At 56.7% G+C, this 18,019-nt stretch overlaps 1 protein-coding gene across 3 annotated transcripts; it reads right to left on the bottom strand.

Annotated features, from left to right (window-relative positions):
- Positions 1-1,285: 1,285 nt before the first annotated feature.
- LRFN1 (leucine rich repeat and fibronectin type III domain containing 1) lies at positions 1,286-17,963 on the bottom strand. Of its 3 annotated transcripts, XM_049621310.1 has the most exons (6): positions 16,999-17,963; positions 14,820-15,010; positions 10,318-10,350; positions 7,856-7,910; positions 5,994-7,436; positions 1,286-2,840 (listed from the first exon to the last, which is right to left on the bottom strand). In XM_049621310.1, exons 5-6 carry the CDS (start codon positions 7,397-7,399, stop codon positions 1,934-1,936), a joined length of 2,313 nt encoding a protein of 770 aa, XP_049477267.1. In that variant the 5' UTR covers positions 7,400-7,436; positions 7,856-7,910; positions 10,318-10,350; positions 14,820-15,010; positions 16,999-17,963; the 3' UTR covers positions 1,286-1,933. The 3 variants fall into 3 exon arrangements, with proteins under 3 accessions (XP_049477267.1, XP_049477266.1, XP_049477268.1); XM_049621309.1 differs by lacking the exon at positions 16,999-17,963 and having other exon boundaries at positions 14,820-15,601; XM_049621311.1 differs by lacking the exon at positions 16,999-17,963 and having other exon boundaries at positions 5,994-7,910; positions 14,820-15,601.
- Between the last annotated feature and the right edge of the window lie 56 nt (positions 17,964-18,019).

Here is an 18,019-nt window from a genome sequence, read left to right as displayed (position 1 = left end):
GGGCCACTGGGTGAGGGAGCCTCATGGCATGTGAGTCGCTGGTGCTTCTGTCCTTGCTGCTTCCCACCCTGTCTGCCCAGCTCCATCCCCCTCCCTCCTGCTTCGTTTCTATTTCCGTCTTTCTCTCCTCCTCTCCAGGCCTCAGGGGGCCCCTGGCTGGCAAGAAGCCTTTTTCCTCCTTCTCCAGGATCAAGGAGTAGTTTTCACTGCAGGCCAAGCCTTTCTCCCCAAGGGCTGGGGCACCCCCATCGGACCAACTTCCCTTCCCCAGCCATAGCCCTCAGCCTCCCCTGAGAAACTCTTCCCCACACACCGTTCTCTGTGTTCCCAGCAAACTCTAGCACCTAGAATCCCTCAAATTCCAGACAGTGACCAATGAGCATTTTCCCTCATCCCCTCCCCCAGGTTGACTTTGGATACCCTCAGCTAACCAAGGTCTCTGGGGCCATTCCCTGGCCTCCAGATGGATGCCAGAGGCAATATAGTGTAGTAGAGAGGAGTCGATACTGAGGTCAAACTGCCAGCTACCCTATTTCCTCATCTGGGGGCCTTGGGATAGTGCCTTTCATTTCTCCCCGGTTCAGATTCCTGACTGTAAAATGGGATTAAACATATCCACTTCAAACAGCTAGCGGTCTGACCTCAGAGAGCTGAGCTGTGCTTAGCCCATGTGCAGAATGAACATCCACCAAGCTGCTCAGCAGTCGAGTTCTATGGTTAAGAATACAGACTCAGAAGTCAGGCTGCCTGCCTTTTTCAATCCCAATTTTGCTACCTTCTGTTCTGGCTATGTGACCTTGGGTAAGTTACTTAACTTTTCTGGGCTCAATTTCCTCATCTGCAAAACAGGATAACAGTGCAGGTGTACTAGGGTTGTTCAGAGGATTAAATGTCTTAAGTGCTTGGCACATAGTAAGCACTCACTAAATGTTAGCTGTTATCATTTTTATTATTCCCCACCTCTAAGTCAGAGGACGGGAAACTATCTGCAGGTATCCCTGGTCCCAACTAGCCATCCTTCCTCCAGTCTCACTTGAGTCGGCACGCTGTAATTCAGATCACACACACATATCCCCCCAAACACACGGACACACAGAGGTCAGCAGAGCGGCCTCAGACACAGAAAAAAGTTTAATTCTGCTGCGGCGGAGGGTCCCGGCTCCGGCAGGGAGGGGAGGATTTGGTTTTGGATCTTGTTCATGTGGGGGTTTATTTGGGGAAAGAAGGAGGGATAGGGGAGACTCTGGTCCTTCCAGTGGGACCTGCCCGGGAGAGTGTGTAGTGGGAAGAGGTAATCAGGAGAGAGAGGGAGACTGGACAAGATATGGGAGGGAGAAGAGACGGCGGGACAGAGAGAGACAAATAGGGAAGGACAGAGACATAAGACAAAGACGACATAGGGCGGGACAGAGAGGAAGGGAACAAAGGGGGACCCCAAGCCAGACCCGACGGGACCAGGGAGGTGAATGGGGTGGGGGTGGGGGCTTTGGAGGCCGCCGCGGGACAGAATAGGATCTAGTCCAGCCAGATACAAGAAATGGGCCCCTCGCCCCTGCCCCGGTCCCGGGCGGGGGGAGGGGGCTCGTGTCTCAGTGCTGCAGTGTCGGGGGGGCCCTGCCCCTCCCCGCGCTTCGCTGTGTAAGGCACCGGCTCCAGCGAGGTCCGCGAGCGCGCGGGGGGAGGGGCAGGAGGGGGACGGGGAGTCCTTGGAGGAGGGGGGCCCGGCTGCCCGCCCCCTAACTCCCCCGGGCCCGGGGGCGTGGCCAAGAGCTGCAGACGAGGCAGCCTCGCCCCCTTCAGGGAGGAGAAGGGCGCGTCTCCCCCTCCAGTCTGACCACTAGGCGCCGTGCTTCCTCCCCCGAGTCCTGCCCCAGCGTCCGGGTGGCTGGGCGTTTGTCCGCGGCACCCAGGCGTCCCGGCGCCCGCCCGCCGCTCAGACGGTACTCTCCAGCATCCACTCGGTGCTGGTAAAGGCCAGGCGTGCCCTGGCGGAGCCCAGCCCCAGGTCTCCGTCCTCCCCGGCCGCGCCCCCTCCGGCCCCGTCCAGGTGCGGCGTGGACCGGTGGCGCTTTGTCCGCCGGGCGCGGCGCGGGTAACTGTGGCTCTGGAAGAGTGCCCCGTAGTCCCCGTCGAACGAATAGCGCTGCTGCGGCCTCGGCCGGGCCGGGGCCCCCCCAGGAACCAGAGCTAGAGTGGGGGGCGCCGAAGCCGGCGGCCCCAGGGCCCCGGAACGGCTCCTCCGAGGGCCCGGGCTGGCCCGAGACTCCTCCCCAGAGATTTCCTCAGACGGCAGCAGGCACAGCGAGGTGGCTGAGCCGCCCAGGGAGCGTCCAAGGACGGCCTCTGGCTCGGTGGAATCCATCTCGGCGGCGGCGGCCTTCGCCTCGACCGCCAAAGCGGCAGCAGCTGGGGACGTCACCTCGCGCAGCGCCTCGTAACGGTCTTGCGCCGGCGGGGGCGGGGCCTGCGATGCGCCTGCGCCGTTGGTCTGCGAGCACACATGGCTGACCCGCGGAGGCGACCTGGAGGTACCCTTGACGCGGCGGCCATCTCCGTCGCCGTAGACCTTATAGCGGATCATGAGCAGAACGATGAAGACGAGGACCGAGGCGACGATGACGCCCCCAATGGCGATGATCATGGTGCCACCCAAGAAATGGGCCCTCAGTGGACGGCAGGGCGCGGGATCCCCGGCAGTGGTAAACTGCACACAGCCCACCACTCGCGTGGCCGGCAGTGCAGTGGCCCCGTCGTCGTAGACTGCCAGCACGCACAGGTCGTAGGCGCGGCCTGCTGCCAGATCATTCACCAGGAAGGTCTGGCTGGTGGATGGGATCATCCTGCAGGAGGGGAAGGCATCAGCACTGGGTTAGCTCCACTATGAACGGTACCGCTTCATTTGCGTGTCCCATCCGTGGTGACCAACAGGGAACAAACCATGCATTCCTACCGATATTTCACTCTCTATGGGACAACAGCAGCCATTCAAGCAGCAAATGTACATCCTCTCAGGACCACTGCTACAGGCCACGCCCCTCATCTGCAAGCCCAGACCTCAGAACCACTCCCTGTGGTGTTTCATCACCTGCTACGATAATATCTGCCATTCGTGTTCCCTCGTCTACATATCCTGGACCCTGCCTGGGAGGAGTACTATAGCTTTTAAATCCTGCCCTTAAGGAACATGCCTTCAATGTGGGTCAACTGCCATTCAGAGTCTCTGATCTATAGATTTCCATCCTTGAAGGGGCCCCAATACTATTTCCTGCATGTCCCATCCTCCTTCAAGTGGACACCGAAGTCAACTCACACCCCCTGTCTTACTCCTACTGGGACAACGGATGCTCTTCTAGTTTCTTTTTTCTACGTATTCCCATCCTTTCCGGGAAACCATGACACAGGCCACGCCCCTCATCTGCACGTCCCACCTTGGGTACATACATCTAGCCTCCTCTGTCTATTTCCAAGCCCCTCAACTACATATTCCCACCCACCAAGGGGACCCGGCTATAGGCCACTCCACTTCTGGTTGACCAATCACTTCCAAGCCACACTCCACAGGGCCTACTACAGATGGTTTCCCTACTGTGCCTGGGACCATGTCCGCTCTTTGCGTGTCCTGCAATATCGATCACCTTGTGTTCATGCTGTGCCCCATACCACCAGAGGTCGTGAAATCATGCCCCCAGGGTAAATTTCATCCACAATCGGGTCAAAGGTAACCAAGCAAGCATGCCACTCTCTTGCTATAGGCCCCTGCCTTCTAATGAGGGGCAGTGCAAAGAAGTGGTTATGCCGACAAAGCCTGGGGGCCTGTGTTTGAGTCTCTCTGCTGCCCCTTGCTAGCTCTGTGACCTTAGGCAAGTTTCTTAACATCTCTGTGCCTCATTTCCCCAAAATGGAGACAGTAAGAATTCTTCTGTCTTCTTCATAGAGAAAGTGTGAAGTATGAATGAGTTCACCTACCTAAAGCCTGGCACTGGATAATTTCACCATGATTAGCTTGGATCCCACCCGGTGCTGGCCAGTCACCCTCACCGTGGCTCACACTTTACTGCCAATGGCACTCTTCCCCAGCTGGAAGAGCATTCCCACTAGGCCTTGACCCTCTCCTGTTGGGCACATCTCTTCTGTGCCGTTGGCCGCATCCAGCCTTGGCTAAGCCAGGACTGCCACATCCACATGGATTTGTATGCCCAGCACTCAACCTCACAAGCTCCCCTCACCTAAAAATCTCATAGTGGGTCACCAGAGACAAGGACTGTTGCCCAAGACCATGTGGCAGGAGCTCCATCTCCTCTGAAAGGCCACGCCCCCCCCCCCCCCCAGGCCTCTAGCCCCTCAGCAACTTCACATTCTCTCTAACAAGCCACCTCTGCCATCTCTGGTCCTGAAGCCCACCTCAGCTCCCTTATAGCCAGAGCCACCCTTCAAACCAAAAGATTTCAAGTATGGTCCCCATCCCCCCCCCCCATAAAGGCCTACCTGCTTTTCCAACTCACCCCCTGCCTCTGCCATTTCACACACTGCTCCCCCACCCCTTCCAGCCCTGGGCCCCTGGCTGCAAGTCTTCCTCCTCTTCTCATCTCCTCTCCCAAAGAGCATTGGATTCGTCTTGCTCCTTTCCCCCAAAGTAACCAGTTGCTAGGGGCTCCCCACTTTTCAAGGACAGAGGCTGGCTCCTTAAGAAAGCTTCAGCCCATGTGTCTCTAATTGGCTGCTAGATGCAAGCAAGCAGCAGAGCAGGCTTCTGGTTGGATGTCACCTCCGCCCCGTGGCAGCAGTGAGGAGGTTAACCCCTGCAGCACCGTAGCACAGGCATCTGCAATGGGGGACAGAGGACTGAACTGTGGCCTTGAGGGGAAAGGAAGAGAACAGGGGTTTGTTGCCCTGCTGGGGACACAGGGCCACCAACATCTGCATACATGCACGGTCCGAGGGTCTGTGAACCTCCCCTCACCGCACCACACAGAGGCTAAGAGTTAGAGAAGAAGAGAAACAGAGAGGTGGAGAGACACAGAAACTAAAAGCTATTGACAGAAATGTGTTATCCTTCTCCCCTAATCCCTGCCTGGCAAAAAGTAGGGGCTCGATAAATGTGTGTTCAATGTATAAAGGGCAAGATTAGGAGTTAGAAGGGTTAGGGCTGGAATCCTGGTCACTTCCTCTGTGACCTTGAGCACGTGATTCCCCCCACTGAGTCTCAGTTTCCCTGTCTATAAAAAGGGAAGGGGGATCATGACTGCTTCACGGCAGAGTTGGGAAGCTCAAATGAGATAGCACAGGGCCTAGCACGGAGCAGGGGCTTGGTGCCTCATGAGGACAGGAGGGAGAGACGGGACAGACAGAGGCACAAGCAAGAGAATTGATGGGAGAAAGTAGCCCTTTAATGCCTGTCTATGCTGTACAGATCTGTCCATACCAGGGCAAGGGCTGCTAACCCAGTGGATGGTGGAAATAACTCAGGTGTGTCTATAAAATGGGAGGGGGTATCATCATTGCTTCACAACAAAGTAGGGAGGATCAAATGGTCATTTATATATTTTTCTCATACTTTTCGTTCCCTGTTCTATAATGTACCTGATGTGTTGCTAACAGTGACACTGGTATGGGTTAATCTAAGTGTGTGAGAATATTTCATGTTCCAAAATGTTTAACTGACAAGGTGCAGAATCAAGCACCCTCGGCCAGCAGTGACCTAGACCATGAACCCCAGAGAGCAGGGATGCTGCTGGGCACGTTCACTATTATAACTCCAGTGCCCGGCCCTAGTCTGGCTCGTGTGGGTCCTCGACGAAGATTTACTAAACACAGGAAAACCAGAAAGAGATAGGGAGACAGAACTAGAGAGGAGGAGACAGGGCGGGTGAGGGCCCAAGACAACTCCGCATGTCCATCCAGAGAACCACAGCTGAGCAAGATGGCCAACGGAGTGGGCAGATGGGAGGGTGGGCCCCTGGAGGAGGTAGAGGTCCTGGGACTGCAGCACCCACCTGTAGACAAGGGAGTCATCTGCGGAGCTGTTGTACTGGACCTGGTACATGCGGATGCCGGGCACGGGCCTCTGGGCCGGCCAGCGGATGAGCACCGAGTTCGAGGTGAGCTCGGCCGCCACGAGCCGGCGCTCGGCGGCCGATTCGTTGGCACCGGGTCGGCCGGGCGTGGCGATGTCTGAGGAGCCGGGCTCGGTGAGGGGCGGCGGGGCGGCCGGCGGGGGCGCCATCAGAGGCAGGGGTACCACGCACACCTCCACGGGGGCCGTCGCTTCCCCAGCGGCGTTGGAGGCGATGCACGTGAAGGTGCCACTGTCCCTTAAGGTGGTGATGGTTACATCCAGTGTCCCATCCCCCCGAACCCGGGTCCGGCTCGAGTTCCCCAGCAACCGCCCATCGGGTGCGACCCAATGCACCACGGGCTCAGGGTCACCCACAGCGCGGCACCGCAGGCTGACCGCCTGGCCCTCCACCACCAGGGCCCGGCCCCCCGCCTGCCGTGTAATCAGCGGGGGTTCACACAGGAACTCCTCCTCGGGAATGGACCAGAAGTAGCGGTCGGTGAGGTGCTCCGGGGTGGCACACGTCTCCAGGTCGTCCTCTCGGGTCAGCCGCCGCAGCCACAGCAGCTCGCAGTTGCAGTGCAGAGGGTTGCCGCCGAAGCTGACCGTGAGCGGCGTGGGCGGCTTCGGCCCCGAACCTTGGGACCTCAGAAAGAGCCCATCGGGGGGCAGTTTATGGAGGCGGTTGGAGGTCATGTCCAGGCGAACCAGTTTGTGCAGCTGCACAAAGGTACCTTCAGCGATATGGTCGATGAGATTGTGGTCCAGCGTGAGGGTGTTCAGGTTCACCATCTGGCCCACAGCCTCCCACGGCAGGGCCTCGAGATTGTTGTAGGACAGATCCAGGTCCTCCACGGTGGACAGGAAGGCGTCGAAGGCAGCTGACTCGACCCGGCGGATCTGGTTGTTGCCGAGGATCAGGTGGCGAAGGTTGCCCAAGCCGCGGAGCTGGTCGCCACGCACCTCGGCCAGGCGGTTGCTGTCGAGGTGCAGGGCGCGGAGGGCGCGGAGGTCAGCGAAGGCGCCGGCGGCCACCTGGCCGATGGTGTTACGGGACAGGGTGAGGTGCACCAGGCTGGTCATGTTGGCAAAGTCTCTGCGGCGGACGGCCGCGATGAAGTTGTCAGTGAGCCGCAGCTCCACCACGCGCCGGTCGATGGCCGGCGGCACGAAGAGCAAGCCGGTCTTGGCGCACAGCATGGTCAGCGTGGGCGCCACGTTCTGGCAGATGCAGCGGCCGGGGCAGGGCTGCCCACGGGATGCCCCGGCCCAGAGCAGCAGCAGAAAGGGCAGGGCGGCAGGTGGCGGCGAGGGGAGCGCCGAGGAGAAGGGGCCTGGAGCCATGGTGCAGAGGGAAGGCGGGAGGAGTGGGGCGGGAGACCTGCAAGGGAACGAGACGGGTTATCCAGGCACAGGGCTTGACCACCAGCCTGGCCACCCACGATGTCCTACTAGAAGTCTGCCTCAGGTCCCTGCCTTCCTGACATCCAGTCTGAACAGAGGCAGGACTGATCATCACCTGGCATGCATTTGTTGTTAACAGACAATATTTCCATGCTGGTTAGTAAATTACACCGCCCTCCACCCCCCACCCCCAGGGTCCTAATCCCAACTCTGACCTTCCTCTAGGAGGCCCAGACCTCTCATGATTTTCCAACCAGAGGGGTGCGGTGACACCTGGCCCAGTCTGGGCCTTCCAGTACCCACTAAATATTTTTAAAAATCAGGGTTGACTAGGGTTTAAGGTTGTGGATTTCAAAGCCATAGTCCCTGGGTTCAAATTCCAGCTCTGACACTTACTAGCTGTGTGACCTCGGGCAAGTGTCTGAACCTCTCTGAATCTCCGTTTCTTCATCTGTAAAATGGAGATAAAAACAGGCCTTACCTCTGTGAGGATTAACGGGATCAATGAACATAGTGTACTTAGAACCGTGCCTGGAACATAAAATGTGTCCAATACGTGTTGGTAATTATTCTCATCATGATCACTGAGGGCCCAATATATGCCAGGTACAGAAGTGTGCACTATTATTAAGAGTAAGTGCTCTGAAATCAAACAGACTCAGGTTCAGTCCTGGCTCCCCACTAGCTGGTTCTGTGACCGCAAACCAATGATTTCCCCTAACTAGGCCATAATTTCCTAATTTGTACAACGGGATGACAGTCATACCAGCTTTGTTGGGTTGTTGCAAGGGTTCAGTGAGCTCATTCACTGGGGCCACTGAGCACAGGGCCTGACACACAGTAAGTATCCAGTAAATGTTAAGGGGAACCACTACCACCACCACCCCCCCACACACACACACCCTTGGGAGTGGCAGAGGGAATCTGAAGTTAGGAGGCGCTGAGAAAAACACAGCAGTCTCCTTCCCAGTCTTGGGAAGTCCTTCTCTGAACCTGGCTTCATCCTGGGCTCTGGTGAGCTCCCAAACAGCGGGCAGACTTCCACGCTCACATCAGCGGGCACATACAAGGCCCCATACATGCCCACACTCACACACACCCTCACACACTCACGCTATGCCTCTGCTCCAGGCAAAACCTTCCGGCAGGGATTCCCCTGCGGCGGCTGCAGCCCACGACATGTCAGTTCCCATCACAACACCGGGTGGGTGGGGGGGTGAAGAGGGAAGGATGGGAAGGGGGCGTCCCTGAAACTGTTTTCACCCTACCCCGCACCCAGTCCCTTGCTGGCCCACCTCCTAGGGATCTGCAGTTTGGGGCTGTGGCCTGCTGTGGCCCTGATCCTTCAGCCTGTGGGGAGGGGGACCAAGAGAGTCAGAGAGAGAGGGGCAAAGAGACAGGGAGAGACAAGTGGGCAAGGGGGGAGATGCACTGGCAGACACAGAGACACAGAGTCAGAGAGAGAGACAAAGGGACAAAAAGAAAAAGAATCTGAGGGGCGCCTGGCTGGCTCAGTCAGTAGAGCATGTGACCCTTGATCGCAGCGTGGCGAGTTCGAGCCCACATTGGGCAAAGAGCTTAAATAAATAAATAAATAAATAAATAAATAAGGAAAAGAGAAAGACTCTGAAAGAAAGGTGCAGAGGCAAAGAGCCAGCCTGAAACCAAGACAGGCTGGAGCACTAAGAAAAGAGGAAACAGGCAGAGAAGGGCGTTGAGCCCAAGAGATGGGGAGAGGAAGAGTGAGGGAGAGGCGGGAAGTGATCCTAAGAGATTACAGAGAGACCAAAATGGAGGAAGAGATAGAGACAGAGGGACAGCGCCTGGGCTGGAGAGAGAAAAAGAGGCAGAGGCAGGGCATCCCACCATCTCTGAGCACCCCCTATTAATTTGTCTTGCGATCCTCCTGGGATAAAGCTCTGTATCGAATGGAAAACCTGAAAGGCGGAACTCCTGAGTTGGGAGGCCCAGCTCTGCACCTGCCTGCCTGTGGGGTCTCTAAGGCTCAGAACCCCGATCTATGAAGCAGAAGTGCCCAGTTTTGCCTCCCACAGCTGGGGTGGGACTCGAGTCGAAGGGATAATAACAGCAATGAAAATAGCTAACATTTCCTGAGAGGTAGTGCAGCATTGCAAGAAAGAATCTGGGCCTGGCCGCTCAGGTTCACACCCCAGTTCCCCGTTGCGCGACTTGAATCCAGTGACTTCCCCTCTTTGTGCCTCAGTGTGCTCCTCTGTAAAATGGGGATAATGATAGCACCTACCTCACAGGGTTGTGACGAAGTATAATACACTGTAACATGTTCAGAATAGTTTCTGACAGACTAAACACTACATAAGTGTTAGCACCTATTATTAACATCATCATCATCATCATCATCATTATTATTGTATCATTTTCTCTGCCTCTCTCCCAGCCACTAGCCGATCAGTCTACCAGGAGATCTTCCCACATGCATGCACGCACACACACACACACAAAATGGTAAACCATGTCGCTCTCCAAATGCAAGGTTCACTTCATGTCACAAAACTCTCTGTACCCTCTACTGATATCATCAGGAGACTTCCTTGTCCCAACCACCTGACCCACCCAGAGAGGAGATGCTTCCAGGCCCGAAACCCCCACCTACCACCCATGCCCTGGCTCCACCACGAGCCCTGATCCAAACATGATGCTCCTGATCTTGTTGTCATGGCCGCCCCCTCCCCCCCCACCCCCCCCTGCCCCGGGGCCCTTTCGACACTGCCATACCCTGCCCTGAAATCCATACCAGGCAGGGCTCCAGGCCTCCAGCTGGCTCAGAACAGGCCCAATCACTCCACATCTCTCTCCCCAGCCTGAGGGACCCCACTCACCTCTCTGCAGGGAGTTAGGGCCTGGGCCGGTACCTGCAAAGGAACAAAATGACCTTATTAGCATCCTTCTGGCTCCTCTTTGAAGACCTGCCTCAGAGACCATCTCAGCCAAGGAAGTCCCTGGTGTGATCATTCTCTCAGCCCTCCTGCTGCAGGCTCTGCATAGGCTCAGACAGACCCAGTGAGTTGTTTCTGGAATCCAGGGAGTCTGGGTCTCAGGACTGTTCACCCTCCAAAACCCAGGAGTCCAGGACTTTAACTCTTTGTCCTCTGTGGGCTCAAGAGGCCAGGAACCCCAGCCCCTTCCCCTTCCTTCCACCCTGGTGTGTACAACCCCAGCTTCCTCCTCCTTCAAACTCCAGAGTCAAGGTCTTAGTTTCTTCCTTTCTCAAGACCCAGGAATCTGGCCTCCCAGCAGCCTTCTCAGATTCAGGATTCCAGGCTTCCAGTCTCCTCCTTCCAGAGTTCACATCCTAGTCCTCCAACTTCAAAGAGCTGAGTGGTACTGGGGGTAGGAAAAGAACCAGCGGTCCCCATCCTTGCCATTACACCATTGTCACACCAACATGTGTGGACATGCCAAAACCCACATGGGCCCAAGTCTCTACGTCTGGATTTCCATGGACCCACCAGCATGATGTGTGCCCCCCACACTCCATGGCCTCTTAGCCCAACATGTGGACGCACTTGTGTCCTTGGACCCCCTGGATGGACCCCAGCATACCACGGGTCACACCACATGGGCCCAAATCTCACTGGGCCAAGAAGTGGGGTCAGCCTTATGCCAGGAAGACAGGCACATGTGTGCATACGCCCTGCACATAGACCAATCCCCAGAGACCAACACTGACACATAAATGGACTCACAACATAGACCCACACCCTCAAGGCTGACACAACCTGCACACAACCTGCACACAACCACACATGTACAACATTGACTTTCCCTTGCACATTCATATATACATATGCACACACACAACAGAGAAACCCATGTGCCTTCTTGCAGACAATCGGATACATGCACTTATAAGAGAGAAACACGTGCACACTAGCCAACACACAGGGGCACACACATATAACATATACTCACTTGCACAATCAAAGATACACAGGTGCATGCTTTTAAACGTCCAAACACACTCATACACACTCATACAACTTCACATATCCCCATGAGCATGGTCACAAAACTGATATATCCCCACACCAACAGATGCCCAAATGCACACCCTAGCTGATACACACCTCATACACATGACACAGAACTACAAGCACACACAGACACACAAAACTGATACACAAGCACACAGGCACAAAAAGATTCACCTTGCACAGACATTCTGAGATGTTCACTCATAAGACACATGCTCACACAACAGCCCTGTGAGGGATTTACACACTTCCAAAATGCATACAAAATATTGAACCACGGTAGCATAGTCAACAGATAGGCATAGATTCACACTCACATACAGTCATGAACACACATCCCTCCTGGCCCTGAGGTGCCCCAACCCCACCTACTTCCCAGGCCAAAGAAATCCTAGCATCCTTCCCTCCCAGCACATCCCCCCCAACCCCCAACCAAGGCACAAGCCAGGGCCTGAGGTCAGAGTTCGGCAGGTGGAGTCTCAAAGGGTTGGGGGACTGAGTCCCAGAGCCCCCGCCACAAGGCAGCCCAGAGGTCCCCGGGCCTGGCCATCTGTATGCCGGCAAGTCCGGCCCCATCTGCGGAGATCTGGCGGGCAGGGGGGATTGGGGTGGGGTGGGTGGGGAAGGGCTGGGTCTGTGCCCCTCCCCTCGGGCCCATCTGTCCATCCCTCGGCCTCTCATCCCTCCATCTGTCCACCTACCGGCCGCCCATCCCCCCCACCCCCAGCCACCGGGAAGGGGAAGACATGGCCGTCTCCCCCAAGGACCGCTGAGGACCCCCCAATTGACATAGACCGAGGGAGCGGCAAACTCCCCATCCCCCAAAGCCACACAGAGGCCTGGTCCCACAAGGAACGAGCCCCAGCCCCCGGCCGGGAACCTGACGTGGACGCACAGACACACACCCTCGGAGACACACAACCCGCAGACACACACATACACACACACAAATGGACACCAGGACGGGCACACCCGGCTACACAAACCCTCGGATGGACATCCAACCTGGACACAAACACCCAGCGCAGCCAGCCCCGCGCACACACTCGTGGGGGGGGGGGGGACCCACACCTGGGCACACAACCCACGCACACACACCTGCACACAGCCCCTCCGATGGGCGCGCGACAGCCCCCCAGACACACAGCCAGAGGAGCAGCCGCTCGGGGGACACACGCGCGCGGCCGGACACAGCACCTCGGCTCGACACCCAGCACACACCCGGATGGCCACACAAGCAGGGCGCCGCACACGCCGGCGCCGGGCACACACAGGGCCGCGCGAGCGCACGCCGGGCCCGCCGCAGCGCCGCGGACACACACTCACACGCTCGCACGCTCACACCCGCGCTCCCACCGGCGCCCCCGCCCGCCGCCTCCCCGGCCGCTGCGGGCCGCGCTCACCCAGCCCGGGGGGGCCCCGGGCCCGGCCCCGCCGCCGCCGCCTCGCTCCGCGCCATGGTGGGGGGAGGGCCGGGGGAGGGGGCGCGGTGCCGCGGGGCCGCCTCCCTCCCGCCTCCCGCCCTCCCTCCCGAGCCGCCGCCGAGCTCCGCCCTCCGCGCCGCCCGCCGCCGGAGCCCAGCCGCCACCACCGCCGCAAGGGGGGAGGGGGCGCCGACCGGAGGGGGCGGGCGGGGCGGCCGCGCAGCCCAGACCCCCGCTCCGGGGCCCGCCGCAGACCCCTCTCCACTGCAGAGCCGCCGACCCGCCCCCGACCCCTCCCCAGTCCCACCCCCAGCCCTGCCGGCTTCCCCAGAGACCCCCAGACCACGCCCCAGCTGGCGTGGGGACTCGGCGGAGATCTCGGGAACGTGTCCCAATACCCAGGGGAACCTCAGGCCATGCCTTACCTCCTTGGAGGACCCAGACCATGTCCTACAGCCACCCAGGACCACAAACCATGTCCTACTCACCTTGGTGACCTCAGACTCTGCCCCATACTCCATCGGGGACCCCAGACCATATCCCAGCACCTAAGGGGACCCGGAGCACCCGCATCAGGGACCCTAAATCATACCATAACATTCAGGTATGAATGTTACCACGCCCCAGAGAGGACCCAAACCATATATCAATATCTAGGGAGACACCAGATCATGTCTTACTCCCTCTGGGGACCCAAACCATATCCTACTGCTTCTTGGAGACCCCAGCAGTGTCCTTCCACACACCATTCCTTGACCCCCAATAGGGACTCCAGACCATGTCTAGTTTCTAGGAGGACCCCAAAATGTCTCTTATTCCCCCTAACTTTCCTCATTACCCCCAGTTAGACCCCAGACCATGCTCCCCTCTAAGGCACCCCTTGATTTCCAGAACCCCTGATTTGCCCCAGATTCTTTCCCTGCATCCTTCCTGTTCCTATTCTCTCTTTTGGACCCGGGAGACCCTTCCCCTTCCCTGTGACTTCCATGGATACCAGGATTCCTTACTCCCTCCTTGGTTAGACTCCTTTCTTGCCCAACTCCTATTCAATAGCTGACCCCTAGCCCCTCCCCCAAATCCCACTGTCTCTGGCCACTCTCCACCTCTTTCTGAGATACTCACCAGACCCCCAAACCCAGCAAGGCCTCCCCTCCAAATCCACCTTATTGCAGTCCCTGGCTCCCTGGCAGCTCAACCCCTTCCAATTTTGGATCCTACTGTATCAAGGTCCTCTGCCAAACCCCTTCCCTAAGTTCTTCCTAGTCACATCATGGCACAAAGCCTGCCTGCCCCCCACCCCCAGATCAAGGGCACCTCTGCAGAGCCTCCCCTCTAGTAAACCTTGACCCCACTCGCAACCATTAGATGCCCCCCCGAAGGACACTCACAATCCCCCCCTCAGTCTTCAGATTCCAACATCACCACCACTACCACCACCGCCACCTCCCACCCTGGTTCCTGGCGCTCCCTGATGGGATACGGAGGTCCAGGGCTGGGAGCACGGAGAGAGAATAGTAACAACAGCAAAAGTGGACACATGTCCAGCACTGTTGTGCGCCAGGAATGGTTCTATGGGCTTCACATACATGACTTCAGTTAATCCTTCCAGGAGCCAGAGGAGGAGGCCCCATCACATCCTGATTTTACAGATGAGGAAAATAAAACCACAGAGAGGTTAGGTAACTTGCCTCAAGTCACACAGATAAGGGAAAGGAAGGGGAGGGCGGACCTGGGATGGACAGGAGGGAAAAAGACAGGATGAGAAGATAGATGAAAATTAGAGAGACCGAGATCCTCAGAGATAGGGAAACAAAGAGCCTGAGCCCAAGCAGAGAGCCCCACCCCCACCCCACAGACTGAAACTCTGGCCCCGCCCACCTCTTGACCTCTTCCCAGAGCTCCGGTTTCCCTGTCCCAACCAACCATGATCTTTCTACTTCTCCAGTATCAGTTCATCACAGCTCCTGGGGTCTTTGCACTCTTTCCCCACTGTAGTGATTCCTCCTTTTCATCCAAGTCTGAACTCAAATGCAGTCGCTTCAGAGAGGCCTTCCTTTCCCAGCCCCAGTTCACACCTGCACCCCTACCAATTGTCCTCATGTCTGCAGGTTACTCTGAAATACATAAAAAATAAGATGGATTGACGGAAGGGTTGATGGATGGGTTTATGATAAAGCAAGTAAAACATTAATGGTAGAATTTAGGTGGTGGGTATATGGGTGTTCACTGTAAAATTATTTTCAACTTTGCTGCCTGTTTGAAATCTTTCATAATAGATGTTGGGACGTGAGCCAGAGGACTCTCCTAGAGACTAAGGTGGCAGCAAAAGCATAGTCCCAACAGGTCCCACTATTTCTATCTATCACATCACCTCATTTTATTTCCTACATGGCTTGTTAATCATCGTGTTTGCTTCTTCGCCTCTTTACTGTGTTACTTATCTGTTTATTGCCTATTGTCTAGTCATTGATCTATAAGCCTCCTGAGGGCAGTGGCATGGGCACCACTTTTCTCCGGTGTCCACAACAATGAACCGGCACCCAGGAGGTGCTCAGTAAAGACGTGTTCTTGAATGCCTCTTAGGAGAAGGCCTGGGAGCTGGGCCCACTCCAGACTCACTGCAGGGGCCACACTCAGCAATAAACATAATGCCCCAGCCTCGGGTCACTGGAAGGGAAGGGGGATACCCCGGGGTGGGGGGGGCGGGCGGGTAGAGAATGTCCCCTAAGGTCAGGGAATGTGAATTGGCCTGAAAAGAGGGCAACAGGTAGAAGTTTCCCTCTGCGTTGATTCCTGACCCAGATTTTCTAATAGAGACCCAAAACCATTCTCACACTTCCACAGTTCGGCCCCGCCCCCAAGCCTAGGTCCACCCTGTCTCCAAGACTCCGCCCAAAGCAAAACTCCCCAGCCCTTTCTGACCTAAGTTTGCCCCTCAGGCCTAGGTCCGCCCACCAATCCCCCCACACTTAGCCCCTGCACTCCCCCCTGCACCTTAAACTCCACCCCAAAAGCATCTAGCTTTCAGGCCAGGCACTGGTCCCTTTTGCCTAGTCCTTTTGCCATTCTCAGTTCTGCCCTAAATCCCGTTTCTTCCTCTCCAACATAAGCCCTACTTTCCTTGAAGGTTAGCAAGGAGAAGTACCCCCAGGGAAAACCTACAGCCTGGATTTAAAAATTACGGAGCCTGGATCTGCGGAAGCCCAGGAGAAGGTTGGTGGAGAGAAAGTGGTCCCTAGTTTGTTTGGGGGCCCCTTGAAGGAGTGGCCCCAAAGCTAGAGCCACGCCCCATTGTGCTGACTCTCCATTGGATAGTGTATTCTGTTATGGCCTCTCTGATTGGTTCCCCCACAATCCCTCTAGACAAACCTACTCTGCATTGGGCAGTCCCTAGAGCCACCCTCTCTGATTGGTCCTTGCTTTCCAAACTCCCTGCTCCTGATTGGGCAACTCCTCGTACATGCTTCTTTCTGATTGGATTGTTTGCAATCATGAGCCTGGATGCCGACAGAAGTTCAACTACGTGGGAAGGAGGAAGAGCTGATTCCCTAAACCCCCTGCCTGAGAAAGGGAGTGGCCATTGACCACCAGATAGCCTTGAGTTGGAAGTTTTAACTGTACAAACCACTACCAGTGGGACTTCAGGCAATTACTTTTGGCTTTGCCAAAATTTTTGCCTCAGTTTACTCATCTGTAAATTGGGGATAATAAGGATGCCATCTTCATAGGGTATTGTAAGGATTAAATGAGTTAATACCTAAAGTGCTTATGGAAGTACCTGGCACATAGGAAGCCCTCAATCAGAGCGTTAACTGTTATTAATTTGATCACCTAAGTGCATGACCTTGGACACGTTCTTTTGCCTCTCAGACCTCTGCAGGAGGGCAGTTGCTTGGCCTCTTAATTGAACGGCCCCTCCTATCCCCAGCCCTCTTCTTCCATCTCTAGCCATCAGAGACAGAGGCTATGATCAGAGGGAGAAGTAGAGACGTGCCTGGCCAGAGATGGGGTGGGGAGGGCACCAGGACGGGTGTCAGAGAGGAGCTCAAATCCGCCCCTCCCCCAAATGCTGGCAGGGGGCGGAGAAAGGGGAGCGACTTACCTTTGCAAAGGGCTGGTCCAGTCTGGAAACAAGGGGGGCAAGTGTTGAGTTGAGCGGAGTGGTGAGGGGGATGGTGTGCTCTGGCGGGGAGGGCTGGGGAGGGCTTGGAGCTGGGCTTGTGGACCCTCCCCCAGGAATGACAGGGCTGGGGGAGGGGCTGCCCAAACCCAAGGTCATTGTGTCATTGTTTCCATGGCAACGAACACCTCTCAACAGGGAACCTGGAAGGGGGGGCGGGTGGGGAGGGAGCTCCCAGGTCCCTGGATTTGGGGACAGAGGGAGGAACAGAGACCAGGAGGAGAAGCAAAGAGAAAGAAAGGGTGATTTATCTCTGTGAAGACCTGCCCATCTCAGAACTCTCGGAGCCTGGTACACCGTGGGTGCTCAATAAATGTCCTCAGGGACAAAGAGAGCCTGAGAGAGTCAAAGGCTCAGAGATGCCAGAAGAAAGAAAACTCTCCAGACTGGGGCGGGTAGGGTGTCCCTTTCCTGCCCTTCAACCTCATACCCCTCAGGGGTCCCCTGAGAGTCCAGGATCCTCTCCCCTACCCCAGTCTGGGGCCCCCAGGCCTACCTACACACACAAACCACTCACCCCAGCAACTCCCTTGAAGCAATTACATTTGATCCTTTAACAACTTTTCTGCCTTTAAATTCTTCCTGCCTGGGGGCTCACTGAGGAAAGTAGCATTCGGTGCAGGCTAATGTCTGATGCCCCTAGAGCCGGGGGTGGGAAAGTGGGAGGAGGGGAAATGGGCACTCGGCCTCGTTTTTCCTCTCAGGAATCCAGGTGTCCTTATTCCCCTTGGGAGTGGCCCCTCCTGGATTCAGATATTTTCCCATTCCTCCAGGAAACCTAGCCCCCCTTCCATCCTCCCACCCAGCCACACACCCACACACCCTAGAAAAACCTACAGGCCCCTCCCTTTCTGAGAAATCGGGATCCTCTTTTCCTCCTGGGACTCACGGCCATCCACTTGGTCTGCCTGCCCTCTGCTGGCCCAAGGCCGGTACTGCAGGG

The sequence above is a fragment of the Panthera uncia genome, assembly GCF_023721935.1.
Source record: "Panthera uncia isolate 11264 chromosome E2 unlocalized genomic scaffold, Puncia_PCG_1.0 HiC_scaffold_19, whole genome shotgun sequence".
NCBI lineage: Eukaryota > Metazoa > Chordata > Mammalia > Carnivora > Felidae > Panthera > Panthera uncia.
Note: the sequence above shows the minus strand (reverse complement) of the source record. Positions and strands in the feature narration are given on the sequence as shown.

Excerpts from the sequence above, each read along its gene's own strand:
- LRFN1 (XM_049621310.1), bottom strand. The coding sequence starts at position 7,399 with ATGGCTCCAGGCCCCTTCTCCTCGGCGCTCCCCTCGCCGCCACCTGCC. Across the intron at positions 2,841-5,993 it reads GATGACTCCCTTGTCTACAG|GATGATCCCATCCACCAGCC; the intron begins GTGGGTGCTGCA and ends CCCCTCCTGCAG.